At 41.8% G+C, this 17,356-nt stretch overlaps 1 protein-coding gene across 3 annotated transcripts; it reads right to left on the bottom strand.

Annotated features, from left to right (window-relative positions):
• Positions 1-452: 452 nt before the first annotated feature.
• On the bottom strand, positions 453-13,679 carry LOC121575105 (GTP-binding protein REM 1-like). 3 transcript variants are annotated; one of them, XM_041887955.1, is made up of 6 exons: positions 13,597-13,679; positions 12,947-13,191; positions 11,405-11,763; positions 5,644-5,726; positions 1,642-1,849; positions 453-1,105 (listed from the first exon to the last, which is right to left on the bottom strand). In XM_041887955.1, exons 3-6 carry the CDS (start codon positions 11,736-11,738, stop codon positions 828-830), a joined length of 903 nt encoding a protein of 300 aa, XP_041743889.1. In that variant the 5' UTR covers positions 11,739-11,763; positions 12,947-13,191; positions 13,597-13,679; the 3' UTR covers positions 453-827. The 3 variants fall into 3 exon arrangements, with proteins under 3 accessions (XP_041743889.1, XP_041743890.1, XP_045079210.1); XM_041887956.1 differs by lacking the exon at positions 12,947-13,191 and having other exon boundaries at positions 13,597-13,668; XM_045223275.1 differs by lacking the exons at positions 12,947-13,191; positions 13,597-13,679 and having other exon boundaries at positions 11,405-12,113.
• Positions 13,680-17,356: the final 3,677 nt, after the last annotated feature.

Here is a 17,356-nt window from a genome sequence, read left to right as displayed (position 1 = left end):
ATTGACTGACCTTCATTTCTTAACGTAATGATGGACTGTCATTTCTCTTTGCTTATTTGCTGCTTATTTGCCATCTTTGCTGTTCTTGCCATAATATGGACTTTGTCTTTTACCAAATAGGGCTGTATACCTCCCCTACCTTGTCACAACACAACTGATTGGCTCAAACACATTAAGAAGGAAAGAAATTCCACAAATTAACTTTTAAGAAGGCACACCTGTTAATTAAAATGCATTCCAGGTGACTACCTCATGAAGCTGGTTGAGAGAATGCCAAGTGTGCAAAGCTGTCATCAAGGCAAAGGGTGGCTATTTGAAGAATCTCAAATATAAAATATATTTTGATTTGTTTAACACTTTTTCTGGTTACTACATGATTCCATGTGTTATTTCATAGTTTTGATGTCTTCACTATTATTCTACAATATAGAAAATAGTAAAACAAATAAAGAAAAACCCTTGAATGAGAAGGTGTGTCCAAACATTTGACTGATAGTGTAGATGTAAGACAAACAGTTGATAAGCTGTCTGTTTAGCAAACTAATTCTCAGTGAATCTGTGATATAGCAACAAAAAAAAGTCTCAATTGCCTCACATTTTCTCAACCCAATTGCTTTGAATGGCTGAAATAAATAGAAAATAACAAACAACGTCCTTCCCCTTTACCACTAGGGGGTTGGAGCATATAATTAGTCTCTCTAGACAGTACAATACAGCCATTAGTTGGTTTCCGGATTTGACCCACAAGATGGCCGCCCGAAAAACACAGTGTTAGGGCAAAGAGGAGAGTTTGAGTCTGCGTGAACCACTTGGCCACACAGCAACCATTACAGGACGGCCAGGTCGTGGCAGGACTTGGAGCGAACCTTCAGCGCCATCTTCTTGTTGTTCTTGGCAACCAGGCGGTCGAGGAAGCGGCGGGCCTTCTTGGTGAGGCTCTCCTTGCGCTTGTAGACGGAGCGCCGGCGTTCGTTGGTCTCCTTGCTGTCTCGCCGCAGGCGGATCTGCCGGACGATGCCCTCGAAGAGCTCGTGGACGTTGTGGTGGAGCGAAGCAGATGTCTCGATGAACTTGCAGTCGAACACCACGGCACATGCACGGCCCTCTGGGAGAGAGCAGAGCACAGAGGAAGAAGAGGTCATACGTGAGGTGTTTACGTTTGAGAGGTCTACGTTTGATTCATGTCTTTATTGGTCAGGGATCAGGTGAAACTCATAACATAAATAAATTTGATACATTGCACCATAATTAGCACAAGCTTATTCTCATCTGCAGAACAGGTTGAATATCAAAATATTGACCAAATCATCAAGAATTACGGTGACATTGTAAAATACAGTGTTAGTGTATGAGATGTATGCTGTAAATCCAACTCATGGAATGTTAAGGGAACAGTCCACAGTATGTCGTGTGGACTGCAACATTTGATATAAATTATGATCATATTCTGTAGTTGTAACTTTTGCTTGTTTGACTATGAAGTCCACAGAAAGTGCAGCACAGACTATTGTATGCCAAACTGTATTAGTCTCTTAAAAGCAGAGTGCTGCTCATATTGCTTAAATGGCTCTCATCAAGTCACTGTTCAGAAGGTGTGGAGAGATGCTTTAATTATGACATTATCATTAGAATCAACGTTACCTTCTACAGCCACTTCTCTGGAACGGACCAGGTCACTTTTGTTGCCCACGAGGATGATGGGAATGTTCTCGGCTTGCCGTATGCGCCGCAGCTGGATGCGTAACTCAGAGGCACTCTCGAAGCTGGTACGGTCTGTGATGGAGTAAACTATGACGTAGGCGTTGCCCACCTGCATACAGTAGTCCTGGACCCATTCCTCATCCTCCTCCTGAAAGACACAGACGAAGACATAGTTCAGAGAGAAGTTCAACATTCACCAACAACAGCCATATTTGGGAGCTCGTCCGGGATCTGGACATTTATAGCACCTTTCTTTCTAAGAGTGTATAAGTAGAAGGGCAATTCCATGGTAACAGAGTGACACGGAGACTCAGATTTTTCTACTTTAAAATGTATGTTGAACAAAAAACAATGATTGCAAAGTTAAACAAACCATACAACTCTATGCACAAGGACTATTTTTAACAATTTCCACTGAAAATGTGGTGCTAGTTTATAGACGGGTTGGTTGTTTAGCAACAAAACCGACGCGTACGCAACTATGGGGCAAAATAAACAGGGTTGGCTTTGTTGTGGAAGTTCTACACAGGGACACCCGAAGTCAATATTAAATTAATCATCCTTTATTATCAGCATGCTGGAGAGGTTCCAACCAACTCAATGCACCATGTACACATGTCGATCAGGAGCTCTCCCGGAGCATTCCCGTTTAGTTCTCTTATATACTGCAGACTGCTGACTTCTACCCCATGGAAGCACGCACATCGTTTTCGTGATGTTGTCAACTAACCCATCTATAGAATGCCCTGTAAATGGTCCTTCCTAGCACAATCTATAAATGGTTCTAGCAAGAACCCTTTTATAATCAAAAGGTTCTTCCTAGATGGGTTCTACCGAGAACCGTTTTATCTTTGAAGGGTTCTTCCCAGAACCCTCTATGAACGGTTCCACCAGGTTTATTAGCCTTGAACTCTTTATGACAATACATTACATACATCATAAGGCCTTTCTTTGAGAGTTATAGCCTAACACAGTGGTGTTAGGAAACTCCTGGTTTACGACCCACATCAGGCCTGCAAGTCACATTATGCTGGCATGCAAAGTGATGTGTAATTCCTATTGGAATCCAGCCAGAGTGAGGATATCCAACAACTTTTAATCAACTGCAACCTGCATTCAGAATGACTGCCAGGGTAGGGAAGATTGATAAATGAGATTACCTAAATCATCTAAACTGGAATTACTATCTCAGTAACGGGTGCAATAAGTCCAACTACTAACATATTGGATTAGTTTGTGTAGCATAAGAGTAATTAACTAATCAATATACATGCAAAAACACAGATATTGAAACAATTCTAAAAATCAACCTGCAATAGTGCATGCTGAGAAATGGTTATGATGGGCATGGTTTTGAGTTTTCCCATATAGGTACAGTTTAAGACATTCTCACACCTCTTTTTAAACTGATCAGATTACTCAAACTCCTGTTGTTAAACGTTAAACACTGAGATAAACACTAATGCTCAGGCACTATTTAAAAGAAAGGCAAAAATTACAATATAAAACGTATGATTCAGAGGGTTCTATGCAATGTTGTGCTGCTATTTTTATTGACTTGGCCAAAGCTGTTGATACGGTAGACCATTCCATTCTTGTGGGTCGGCTAAGGAGTATTGGTGTCTCTGAGGGGTCTTTGGCCTGGTTTGCTAACTACCTCTCTCAAAGATTGCAATGTGTAAAGTTAGAACATCTGCTGTCTCAGCCACTGGCTGTCACCAAGGGAGTACCCCAAGGCTCGATCCTAGGCCCCACGCTCTTCTCAATTTACATCAACAACATAGCTCAGGCAGTAGGAAGCTCTCTCATCTATTTATATGTAGATGATACAGTCTTATACTCAGCTGGACCCTCCCCGGATTTGGTGTTAAACGCTCTACAACAAAGCTTTCTTAGTGTCCAACAAGCTTTTTCTGCCCTTAACCTTGTTCCGAACACCTCCAAAACAAAGGTCATGTAGTTTGGTGAGAAGAATGACCCCCCCTCTGAGGGTTTAGAGCTTGAGGTAGTCACCTCACATAAGTATGGCTAGATGGTAAACTGTCCTTCTCTCAGCACATATCCAAGCTGCAGGCAAAGGTTAAATCTGGACTTGGTTTCCTCTATCGTAAATGCTCCTCTTTCACCCCAGCTGCCAAACTAACCCTGATTAAGGTGACCATCCTACCCATGCTAGATTACGGAGACGTAATTTATAGATCGGCAATAAAGGGTGCTCTCGAGCGGCTAGATGTTCTTTACCATTCCACCATCAGATTTGCCACCAATGCTCCTTATAGGACACATCACTGCACGCTATACTCCTCTGTAAACTGGCCATCTCTGTACACCCGACGCAATACCCACTGGTTGATGCTTATTTATAAAACCCTCTTAGGCCTCACTTTCCCCTATCTGAGATACATACTGCAACCCTCATCCTCCACATACAACACCCGTTATGCCAGTCACATTCTGTTCAAGGTCCCCAAAGCACACACATCCCTGTGTCGCTCCTCTTTTCAGTTCACTGCAGCTAGCGACTGGAATGAGCTGCAAAAAACACTCAAACTTGACCGTTTTATCTCCATCTCTACATTCAAAGACTCAATCATGGACACTCTTACTGACACTTGTTGCTGCTTCACGTGATGTATTGTTGTTTCTACCTTTATGCCCTTCGGGCCATGTTTGTGCTGCTACCATGTTGTGCTGCTGCCATGTTGTGTTGCTACTGTGTTGTTGTCATGTTGTGTTGCTACCATGCTGTGTTGTCATGTGTTGCTGCCATGTTGTGTTGTTGTCTTAGGTCGCTATGTAGTGTTGTGGTGTCTCTCTTGTCGTGATGTGTATTTTGTCTAATCCCAGCCCCGTCCCCACAGGAGGCCTTTTGCCTCTTGGTAGGCAGTCATTGTAAATAAGAATTTGTTCTTAATTGACTTGCCTAGTTAAATAAAAGGTTAAATAAAATAAATAAATGTAAAACCCTTCTTTCCTTCCAAAGAATCTGTTTTGCCTTCCAAAGAATCATCAAAGAACCCTTTCTTCCAAAAACGGTTCATAGATGAAAAAGGTTTAACTCTTTGCCTCACAAAGAACCCTTTTGGAACCCTTTTTTCTAAGAGTGTAGCATGTGTTCTCTGTAATAATCATTGAAGCCAACTTTGATGTCGAAAATGCACTCATGCATTCAAAAGATAATTGAGATAAGTGATGGTCAACATTAAGTTTTAATTTCGTTATTCGAAAAGGGAATAAGCTAATTGTGATGGCCCCAAGTGGATTTCTATGTATTTGTGAACACAGAACTCTGGTCCCCAGGTACGGTCATTGGTCAGACATACATCTATCTGACTTTCTGCCTCTAGTGACACTTGGTGCCCTTCAACGCATTCAATCCACTGTCCTTATAGACATCCTTATGTCCCTATATCTCCTCTAACCCAGTACAAACAAGTCAACACGTGGCTTGGCCTGCACGCTTCACTCCCCAGCTGTAATCAATACTGGAGTAATTAGGCCCCACAGCCATCGGTGTCCCATACAGACGCTCGCCTCATGCCACTGGAGCCACCACTCACTGACTCCAGCACAGCCAGGATTCGCCCCACTTCAGCTCGACTCAATGGAGTTTAGCTACAGGCACACAGTGCAAGCACATATATTTTTCCACAAAACCGAGGGAGGGGCAGGGTCGCCTCTAGATATCATAGTTGTTTTGAAGTAAATAGAATAGAGCCTTATGGTTCAGTTAGCACAAGCTGATTTGTTTCTTTGCACTACCTCAGTGTTTGTGTTCTCAAGTGACACCGAGTAAGATTAAGTTATATGAATTAGAAAGCTTGCACCCCTTTTTCTTTTTGAAATGAGTCTTGATGTGAGAGGATATCATATTCTCCTCTACTGTGCGATCCATTTCTTGTGATAAAGATGTTGAGGTTGAGGGTTAGTGTTGTGTCATACCTGTTTCTCGTTCTCCCAGCTGTCCATGACGATGAGGGTAGTCTCCTCCCCATCTACAGTCATGGTTTTCTCATAGGTTTCCTCTAAACAAACAAAAAACAAGGAAAGAGATTAGAAAATATCTTATTTCATACTGTACCTCAATAACGTTGGAAAACATTCTAAAAGGGAGTCTAGACATTGCAGCATAGGGTAAAAATATAAATACAACTTGTTTTATTCTTGTAGATAAAGAAAGGATTACGTATAATTTATGTCACCTCCTTCAAACATGTCTACTATTGGTTGCAGCTAGCAGGTGTGATGTAATTTTAGGATATCTCTCTCTAAATATAGGCTTGTTCTTTGTGAATGGATACCTGATGGAGACCTAAGGTTCGAAACCTTGTAGACTGCTGTCAATAAACCACATGGGAGCATAGATTTCAGTGTGCAGAATCTCTTTTTTTGTTATGCTGAGTCACTTATGCCATGTCCATTTTAAGCTTATGACTTTTGTAAAACACCTCCATATTTTTGTTACTAATGTGGTTATATATATTTGACATCAAACAAGAACTCTTGACATCCAAGAACTCTACAGTTGTGTTTATCCCTACTACCATTCAAGTGTGCTATAGAGTTATTACACTTTCACTACCATATCATCATGACCATGGAATCTAAGCCGTGGAAAAAAGCATTGAGCCATGTCTAGTTTAGTCTGATTAGATCCTCCTTGCCATTGTGACAGCGAGACTAAAACACACTTTGGCCAAGAGTGAAAGAACTTGTTACAATAAGTGTAGAGTTGAAAGGAAAATGTAAAAGCTGCTGCACAAGACAAGGACAAATGGTCCGGCAAAGCCTTGAAAAGTTGAGTCTAGGTCTTTGAGTTGAAGTGACAATGTAGGTTTTTGATTTGATTTTATTAGGATCCCCATTAGCCGACGCCAATGGTGACAGCTAGTCTTACTAGGGTCCAACACATAACGAAAAATACCTTACAGACAAAAGACTTTACAATTTACATACATTTAAAAACAGTAACATGTAGTGTGTGCATGTGTTTGCATCTACAGTTGAAGTCGGAAGTTTACATACACTTAGGTTGGAGTCATTAAAACTTGTTTTTCAACCACTTCACAAATTTCTTGTTAACAAACTATAGTTTTGGCAAGTCGGTTAGGACATCTACTTTGTGCATGACACAAGTAATTTTTCCAACAATTGTTTACAGACAGATTATTTCGCTTATAATTCACTGTATCACAATTCCAGTGGGTCAGAAGTTTACATACACTAAGTTGACTGTGCCTTTAAACAGCTTGGAATATTCCAGAAAATGATGTCATGGCTTCAGAAGCAGGGATGTAGCTCAGTTGGTAGAGCATGGCGTTTGCAACGCCAGGGTTGTGGGTTCGATTCCCACGGGGGGCCAGTATGAAAAATAAAAATTATGTATGCACTCACTAACTGTAAGTCGCTCTGGATAAGAGCGTCTGCTAAATGACTAAAATGTACATGTAAATTGGAGGTGTACCTGTGGATGTATTTCAAGGCCTACCTTTAAACTCAGTGCCTCTTTGCTTGACATCATGGGAAAATCAAAAGAAATCAGCCAAGACCTCAGAATAAAAATTGTAGACCTCCACAAGTCTGGTTCATCCTTGGGAGCAATTTCCAAACGCCTAAAGGTACCACGTTCATCTGTAAAAACAATAGTACGCAAGTATAAACACCATGGGACCACGCAGCCGTCATACCGCTCAGGAAGGAGACGCGTTCTGTCTCCTACAGATGAACGTACTTTGGTTGAAAAGTTGTGAAGATGCTGGAGAAAACAGGTACAAAAGTCTCTATATCCACAGTAAAACAAGTCCTATATCGACATAACCTGAAAGGCCGCTCAGCAAGGAAGAAGCGACTGCTCCAAAACCGCCATAAAAAAAGCCAGACTACGGTTTGCAACTGCACATGGGGACAAAGAGCGTACTTATTGGAGAAATGTCCTCTGGTCTGATGAAACAAAAATAGAACTGTTTGGCCATAATGACCATCGTTATGTTTGGAGGAAAAAGGGGGGTCTTGCAAGCCAAAGAACACCATCCCAACCGTGAAGCACAGGGGTGGCAGCATCATGCTGTGGGGGTTCTTTGCTGCAGGAGGGACTGGTGCACTTCACAAAATAGATGGCATCATGAGGAAGGAAAATTATGTGGATATATTGAAGCAACATCTCAAGACTTCAGTCAGGAAGTTAAAGCTTGGTCGCAAATGGGTCTTCCAAATGGACAATGACCCCAAGCATACTTGCAAAATGGCTTATGGACAACAAAGTCAAGGTATTGGAGTGGCCATCACAAAGCCCTGACCTCAATCCTACAGAAAATGTGTGGGCAGAACTGAAAAAGCGTGTGCGAGCAAGGAGGCCTACAAACCTGACTCAGTTACACCAGCTCTATCAGGAAGAATGGGCCAAAATTCACCGAACTTATTGTGGGAAGCTTGTGGAAGGCTACCCGAAACGTTTGACCCATGTTAAACAATTTAAAGGCAACGCTACCAAATACTAATTGAGTGTAAGTAAACTTCTGACCCACTGGGAATGTGATGAAAGAAATAAAAGCTGAAATAAATCACTCTCTGCTATTATTCTGACATTTCACATTCTTAAAATAAAAAGTGGTGATCCTAACTGACCTAAGACAGGACATTTTTACTAGGATTAAATGTCAGGAATTGTGAAAAACTGAGTTTAAATGTGGCTAAGGTGTATGTAAACTTCCAACTTCAACTGTATGTATTCACCCCCTTTGTTACGAAGTCCCTAAATAAGATCTTGTGCAACCAATTACCTTCAGAAGTCACATAATTAGTTAAATAAAGTCCACCTGTGTGCAGTCTAAGTGTCACATGATCTCAGTATATATACACCTGTTCTGAAAGGCCCCAGAGTCTGCAACACCACTAAGCAAGGGGCACCACCAAGCAAGCGGCACCATGAAGACCAAGGAGCTCTCCAAACAGGTCAGGAACAAAGTTGTGGAGAAGTACAGATCAGGGTTGGGTTATAAAAAAAATAACCGAAACTTTGAACATCCCACGGAGCACCATTTAAATCCATTATTAACAAATGGAAAGAATATAGCACCAAAACAAACCTGCCAAGAGAGGGCCGCCAACCAAAACTCACGGACCAGGCAAGGAGGGCATTAATCAGACAGGCAACAAAGAGACCAAAGATAACCCTGAAGGAGGTGCAAAGCTCCACAGTGGAGATTGGAGTATCTGTCCATAGGACCACTTTAAGCCATACACTCCACAGAGCTGGGCTTTACGGAAGAGTAGCCAGAAAAAAGCCATTGCTTAAAGAAAAAAATAAGCAAACACATTTGGTGTTTGCCAAAAGGCATGTGGGAGACTCCCCAAACATATGGAAGAAGGTACTCTGGTCAGATGAGACTAAAATTGAGCTTTTTGGCCAGCAAGGAAAACGCTATGTCTGGCGCAAACCCAACACCTCCCATCACCCCGAGATCACCTTCCCCACAGTGAAGCATGGTGGTGGCAGCATCATGCTGTGGGGATGTTTTTCCATCGGCAGGGACTGGGAAACTGGTCAGAATTGAAGGAATGATGGATGGTGCTAAATACAGGGAAAGTGTTGAGGGAAACCCGTTTCAGTCTTCCAGAGATTTGAGACTGGGACGGAGGTTCACCTTCCAGCAGGACAATGACCCTAAGCATACTGCTAAAGCATCACTTGAGTGGTTTAAGGGGAAACATTTAAATGTCTTGGAATGGCCTAGTCAAAGCCCAGACCTCAATCCAATTGAGAATCTGTGGTATGACTTAAAGATTGCTGTACACCAGCGGAACCCATCCAACTTGAAGGAGCTGGAGCAGTTTCGCCTTGATGAATGGGCAAAAATCCCAGTGGCTAGATGTGCCAAGCTTATAGAGACATACCCCAAGAGACTTGCAGCTGTAATTGCTGCAAAAGGTGGCTCTACAAAGTATTGACTTTGGGGGGGTGAATAGTTATGCACGCTCAATTTTTTTTTTTCACAATTTTTTTTATTTTGCATCTTCAAAGTGGTAGGCATGTTGTGTAAATCAAATGATACAAATCCCCCAAAAATCTATTTTCATTCCAGGTTGTAAGGCAACAAAATAGGAAAAATGCCGAGGGGGTGAATACTGTCGCAAGCCACTGTACATGTCAGTACATACACACAAAAAGTCACGAGGGAGAGGTGTTGTGCCGTGAGGTGTTGTTTTTTTATTTTTGTTGAAACCAGGTGTGCTGTTCACTTGACCTATATGAGATGGAAGGGAGTTCCTTGCAATCATGGCTCTGTATAATACTGTAAGTTTCCTTGAATTTGTTCTGGATCTGGGTACTGTGAAGGTCAGAACCTGTAAACAAGCAAACAAGTGATATGCCTACAATGGAATGTGTTGTAATGTCCTCGTAATGCTGTTCTTTCCTCATAAAACACTTGCCATTCACCACACCAGCTCTAAACCAACCAAGGAGTCCACTAAGAAGAACAGTTTAGTTGCTGTCAGTCAAGCAAAGTGACACAAAACTAAAAACAACATTACCAGTCAGTGACAGGCTGAAAACAGGACAGCTATACACTTTTTCCTGATGATGTCAGAGGGAAGTCTCATGAGGAGAGACATTATCTTTCTGGAGAGCTAGGAGCTGACACACACACATTTTTTACATTTACATTTTAGTCATTTAGCAGACGCTCTTATCCAGAGTGACTTACAGTTAGTGAATACATATATTTTTATACTGGCCCCCCGTGGGAATCGAACCCACAACCCTGGCGTTGCAAACGCCATGCTCTATCAACTGAGCTACATCCCTGCCGGCCATTCCCTCCCCTACCCTGGACGACGCTGGGCCAATTGTGCGCCGCCCATGAGTCTCCCGGTCGCGGCCGGCTGCGACACACGGCACCCTATTTCCCTGTTTAGAGCACAACTTTTGACCAGGGGCTATAGGGCAACATTCAGCTGGGCTGCCTCACAAATGGAACCCTATTCCCTTTATAGTGCACTATTCTTGACCAGAGATACCCCACTATAAGGGGAATAGGGTGCCATTTGGGGCACATCTTCAGCCATTCACTCCCATCCACGACCATCAGCAGACACGACACACACAAGTCACAACAGCATGAACCTCTCACAAACGATTGAAGCCACTATCTGTGTCTAGGCTACCGTATCAGGCATGACCTAAACGTTTTCATTATTTATTTTGTAAATATTATGACTTTTATCCTATCATAATAAAAACTTTTAGAGAAATTGAGAACTTAAGAGAAATTGTTGTTTCAAAAAGGACAAACTGCACCAATCATCTCACTCAATAGCACAGCTGGATGGCAAAAGGCACGGGCCAATACAAGCTGCCAATCAATGCTTTGAGGTCACTCAGTACTACATGTGACAGATACAAGAGTTCAATCAATGTGGTTGTGACAGGTTGGCCAAGGTTATTAGGGCCAGGGCAATGTCAGTGACCATTACTTTGACAGTCTTTGTTGAAGAGATGCATCAATTAATTAACTAATTGAATAACTCATTAGTCATTAGTGTCCATAGATTTTAATTAGCAGATAAGGATGTATGATACTGAATAGTTTTTAGGTTACTGATAAGACATTGAGAAAAAACTACTAAATAGTTGCGTTAATAGGCTACATACCATAAAGAGCCTCATAGTAATCATAAGAATTGTGCTTGGTAAAAAACCCACCTCCTGTATGGTCGTGAGCATCCTTCTCCTGTATGCCAGCAAAGATATTGGCAAGACTCGACTTTCCAACACCGTGGTCTCCTAGCAAAACAACGCGGTACAAACAATCTGCTCCCGAGCCATCTGAGTCATTATCCGAGTCATCAGAAGACCAGTTGGCGCGGCAGTGGAGAGACTTGTCTCCGGGATGGTATGAGGCGGACTGGCCGAGCGGAGGGTGATGGGGGTCGGCTGGCGGGTCTCTGCCTCTCGTCCCCGGCTGATGAGAGGCAGGGATAGGAGTACTTGCCCTTCTACGCAAAGTCTCCTTGCCCTCTCTCTGTGTGTGTGTCATCTTAGCGAAAAGGCAAAGAACATCCCTTAAAAAGACGAATATGTAACATAATCAGAAGATAAAGTCATAATTTACTAGGACATAAGAGTTAGGCTCAAGGTTATTATAGTTTTGTGTTTTTATATCTATTAGTTTTCCGATTTATTTGAAATTCAGTTTAGTTTCAATTTTCACACCTGATTTGCTAGTTGTATAAAAATATTTTGATTTCGTTTATTTTATTTAGTTTCAGTTTTAGTGTTATGGACAGAAAGTATGCATGGGCCAGGCTAGGAGCCATTTGTGTTGTATAGTTTGTTGTGTGTTTTTTGGGACGTCACCTGCAACTGGGGGGCAGTAATACTTAAGGTGATAGGTTAGGTTAGGTTTACATTATAAAGTCAATCTCAATGTGACTTGGATGTTTTTGTGTGATTAATTATTTTATTTTTTTGTCAATGATTGTATTTATTATTATTTCACTTTTCTATCTCTTTATTTTTTAGGTATTCTTTCTTAAAACTGCATTGTTGGTTAAGGGCTTGTAAGTAAGCATTTCACTGTAAGGTCTACTACACCTGTTGTATTCAGCGCATGTGACAAATAACATTTGATTTGATTTGAAAGGAATAGCGCTGAGACTGATGTCAAAAAATATGGTGGAAGGAGACACTCTCTAGCCCATGTTTACACCAATCCAATGCTTTTTAACTTTAGGAGTACATGTAAGTAGAATCAAGTTAGCTGCTTTTCCCATGTTAGCTAAGGATAGCTAGTGATAGTGATGCACAAGCTAGGCCTTTTTGAAACATCACCACCTCTAAACCACATTTACAATCCGATTCAGTAAGCTTGAAAACCCCATTCGATTTTTGCCCAAAGTTTAGAAAAAAACTAAAACTGGACATAATTCTTGATGTCTTATTTTATTTTAGTTAGTTTTGGAGTCAAAGATAATCGTTTAAGTTTAGTTGTAGTTTTTCTAACGGGTTTGTTAATTATTTTATTTCAGTTTACTAAATAGTTTTTTCATGATTAGTTTTCGTTTCAGTTTTCGTTTACTATAATAACGTTGGTTAGGCTAAATAACATAACCAACCCCTATAATAAACCGTTCATAAACAGACACTGCTCCCCGATTAAAGCTAAATTGTGAAACAAACAAAAATGTCACGGCCTATTGAGTGTAAAATAGCACTGAAACATAACATTGTCTGGAATTTACTCACAACTGTAGCCATGAATCTTCTAATTTTGTCCAGTATTCTCCATTGCAGAGCAAAGCACAGACTTCACCATATAGTAAAGTTGTCTCGTGTCGGGGAGCTGTGTGCGAGCTGTCATTCTGTTCTTGTAACAAGGCAAGCTTCCAATGTATCAATCAGTTTTGTTACACTTAGTATAGAATAGCTGATGGGACACTGTAACAGTATACCCCTGGAGTCATGGAAACATCCTGTAAGGTTCCACAAACCTGAAAAAATGTAAGAGTGGAATCAGGGGTCGCTCGCTCTCTCTCCTCTCTTTTTCTATCTCCTCTCTGTCTCCCTCTCCGTATCCCACAAGAAGGCATGCACATGCACACACACAAGGGCAGACACAATGTTTCAAATCACCTCCAGTGATAACATGCACTGAGACGTAGCCATGGTGTAGGCTAATTCAAATAGGCTATTTGGAAAACTCGAACACCACTAACTTTTTGGTCAACACCTAAATAATGTAATGGGGCGGACAATCATTTCAATATCCTATTTTTGCTTTCATAAAACCATAGCGCTTCTTCTAGGAACGCTATTGCACTTCCTGTCCAAAAAGTTGTTGGCTACATGGCGTATGTTAATTAGGCTACTTTAGTTTTCTACCTATGTATACTCACCCGTGCTGTAAATTCCGTTTAACGCATGTAGGCAATGCGCGTTATGGGTGTTTTCAGCAGAGCGTGTCCTTTGATGATGTGCGTGCTTCGAATCAGCCCTCATTCGAGTCCCTCATTACTGCTGGAACTTTTCCCTGTGTGAGTCCACTTTAATCTCATCGAAGAACCCACCCCGACTATATGACGTAAAAGTAACTCACTTCCTGTTCTAAACTGTTCGTTTTATCTCTCTTTTACCACAGTAATGTTTACCTCCACAGTGCAGATATCTACTGGGGCAGGGTTTCCCAAACTCTGCCGCCCCCCCCGGGTGCACGTTTTGGTTTTTGCCTTGGCACTACACAGCTGATTCAAATAATCAAAGCTTGGTGATGAGTTGGTTATTTTAATCAGATGTACTAGGGTGCCTTTAATGATGACACATTGCCCAAGCAGGACAACCACTGCTTTATATAAATATCAATAGAAAATATGGGGACAGGATGTGTCTCGTCCTTACATCCATGTCTGTTTAGATTTGTCAAGTCAAGCCCCAGTGTTGAACCCTTTATAAAGTACAGAAATACATTAAAAGTGAGCCAAGTCTCCATTAAAAGCACTTTTACAAGTATGCTGCATATTTTCAGTTTGAGAAAATCAGTACACACACACATCTGTAAATCAGTTCTGTCCTAACACTGTGAGAGGGCAGAGTTCACACCCCTAGCCGCAGACCAGCGCTCTCTACCAGGAAATTGTATTCTCTGAGGCTCTGCTGAATCTTTTCCAACTGAAACAACATAAGTAATCAGACCAGTCGGCCGTACGATGGCCAGATGAAGGCCCTACACTGTTTATAAAGCCAGTTCTTTCCCACACTTAAGTAAATTACAGTGAGAGACTTCCCAAAACTACCATTACAGGGTCTGAGGAGATTTGTGAAGCGAGTGAGGGTTGGAAGTGGTTACTCTCACTGGGGCACTTACTGTGGAGAGAAAAAGCAAACAATAAACATATTCTAAATATTGAGAATTATTTTCTGTGCACCGGCACATTGAAGTATGTGATAATAGCCAATAATTGAGATTCAACTGGCAATTATAGACCATAAATTATAGCTGAATGAAACCATACCAATAAACACATAAAATGTTCATACACTACATGACCAAAAGTATGTGGGCACCTGCTTGTCAAACATCTCATTCCAAAATCATGGACATTAAATGGAGTTGGTCCCCCCTTTGCTGCTATAACAGCCTCCACTCTTCTGGGAAGGCTTTCCACTAGATGTTGGAACATTGCTGCGGGGACTTGCTTCCATTCAGCCACAAGAGCATTAGTGAGGTTGGGCACTGATGTTGGGCGATTAGTCCTGGCTCGCAGTCGGCGTTCCAATTAATCCCAAAGGTGTTTGATGGGGTTGAGGTCAGGGCTCTGTGCAGGCCAGTCAAGTTCTTCCACACCGATCTTGACAAACCATTTCTGTATGGACCTCACTTTGTGCACAGGGGCATTGTCATGCTGAAACAGGAAAGGGCCTTCCCAAACTGTTGCCACAAAGTTGGAAGCACAGAATCGTCTAGAATGTAATTGTATGCTGTAGTGTTAAGATTTCCCTTCACTGGCCGGAACCATGAAAAACAGCCCCAGACCATTATTCCTCCTCCACCAAACTTTACAGTTGGTACTATGCATTCGGGCAGGTAGCGTTTTCCTGGCATCCGCCAAACCCAGATTCGTCCGTCAGACTGCCAGATGGTGAAGCGTGATTCATCACTCCAGAGAACACGTTTCCACTGCTCCAGAGTCCAATGGCGGCGAGCTTTACACCACTCCAGTTGATGCTTGGCATTGCGTACGGTGATCTTAGACTTATGTGCGGCTGCTCGGCCATGGAAACCCATTTCATGAAGCTCCCGACGAACAGTTCTTGTGCTGACGTTGTTTCCAGAGGCAGTTTGGAACTCGGTAGTGAATGTTGCAACCGAGGACAGACGATTTTTACGCGCTACGCACTTCAGCATGTTCCTTGAGCTTGTGTGGCCTACCACTTCGCGGCTGAGCCGTTGTTGCTCCTAGACGTTTCCACTTCACAATAACAGCACTTACAGTTGACCCGGACAGCTCTAGCAGGACAGAAATTTGACGAACTGACTTGTTGGAAAGGTGGCATCCTATGATGGTGCCACGTTGAAAGTCACTGAGCTCTTCAGTAGGGACATTCTACTGCCAATGTTTGTCTATGGAGATTGCATGGCTGTGTGCTCGATTTTATGCACCTGTTAGCAACGGGTGTGGCTGAAATAGCCAAATCCACTAATTTGAAGGGGTGTCCACATACTTGTATATATAGTGTATGATTCCACTGCAAAAAAATTAGAATAAATTGTACTTTTTTGAAGTTCCTTTCTCTTTCAAATAATATGCAAATGAATTGAACCTGAACCCTGGAGGTATTTATTAGAAAGGTTTACAAAAGTTTATTGGCCCCAGTTGAGCTGTATTAGAATGCGGAACTTGGTTTGAGAAGATGGGCACTCCGTTAGTGTAACAGACATTTTGGGGTTACGCCAAGAAGAGCCCAACAGGTTTAAATGCAGCCAAGCGACACAAGTCGTGTCTCTCCTAGTCTGTCACACATCTAAATGGGGAGCCGCTCCTCATGAGGGATGTTTAAGGTCACGGTCATTTCCGGGGTGCATCTAGAATGAACACAACACACATTTAGAACCTTACTGCACACTGAGCACGATTTCCTTATTTACATACTTAATATACATTTGGAAATGTTAATTGCTTGTGAAGGTGTAATGCCATAAGGAAGAAAGTATTTTGGTGCCATTATAAAGTGCACTTCAAAAATGAAATCATGATTAAGTATTGGCTATTCTTGGTGGATATTCAATATTTTAGAAACCTACAGTACTGATATAATGTAAAAATTAAAATTTCACACAAAATGATACAGTACATGCACATCAGGTGTGTTCTCCTATTTACATCATATGATACATGTACTGTGGGCTAATTCAATTCTGATAATGAAGACCTACATTTTACATCCTAAAACTGGCCCATCTGAGTGAGAACAAATGAATGGAAAGTAACATCTCACATTGCCTTAAGTAATTGCAAAAGACAGAATAAACAGGCTGACAGCAGTTTCTCTATGGAAGACTGTATCCTATCACGGAAGAAGGAAAAAACACGTCTGTTTAAATAAACACACTCTCTCCCCAAAAGTGACTTCAGACAATAACATTGTGAGAGAAAGCAGTTGTGTCTGTGTGGACTCGCTATTTACCAGCCCAGAGAATGATGAGTTTGGATCAGTCAGAGTCAGTTCAGCTTATTCCATATGGAACATCTGCACTTACAGTTCAACTTCATATTTATAGTTCCCTCTCTGAGGCTTAAAACACGTCAGTGCTAAAATGGTGTCTTTGCTAAGTGAGATTCAGGATGTTTACCGAAAACGTCGTAATTTCTCAAAACCACAATTCAACATTGGATTCTTATATAAAATGCCACGTGAAAATGAATTCCGAAGCCTACAACCAAAGATTGATGAGTTACGGCTGTTGGTTCGCAAATCAGAGGTGGGTGTCTTATGTTTTACAGATACGTGGTTGGATTAATCGGTTTGAGATAGGCAATTACTCTGTTGTCAGGAAGGATCAGAATCGGAACGGTGGGGGGATATGTGCCTTTGTAAGATTGGACATTGCTTATAACGTCAGATCGGATTTAATCGATGCTCTGGACATTGTCTGGCTGG

The sequence above is a fragment of the Coregonus clupeaformis genome, chromosome 10, assembly GCF_020615455.1.
Source record: "Coregonus clupeaformis isolate EN_2021a chromosome 10, ASM2061545v1, whole genome shotgun sequence".
Taxonomy (NCBI): domain Eukaryota; kingdom Metazoa; phylum Chordata; class Actinopteri; order Salmoniformes; family Salmonidae; genus Coregonus; species Coregonus clupeaformis.
This window is presented reverse-complemented; position numbering and strand designations above follow the sequence as displayed.

Coding starts and splice junctions, on each gene's coding strand:
- LOC121575105 (XM_041887955.1), bottom strand. CDS start 11,738: ATGACACACACACAGAGAGAGGGCAAGGAGACTTTGCGTAGAAGGGCA. Junction 1,850..5,643: donor GCTGGGAGAACGAGAAACAG/GTATGACACAAC, acceptor TGTGTCTTTCAG/GAGGAGGATGAGGAATGGGT. Junction 1,106..1,641: donor CAGAGAAGTGGCTGTAGAAG/GTAACGTTGATT, acceptor GCTCTCTCCCAG/AGGGCCGTGCATGTGCCGTG.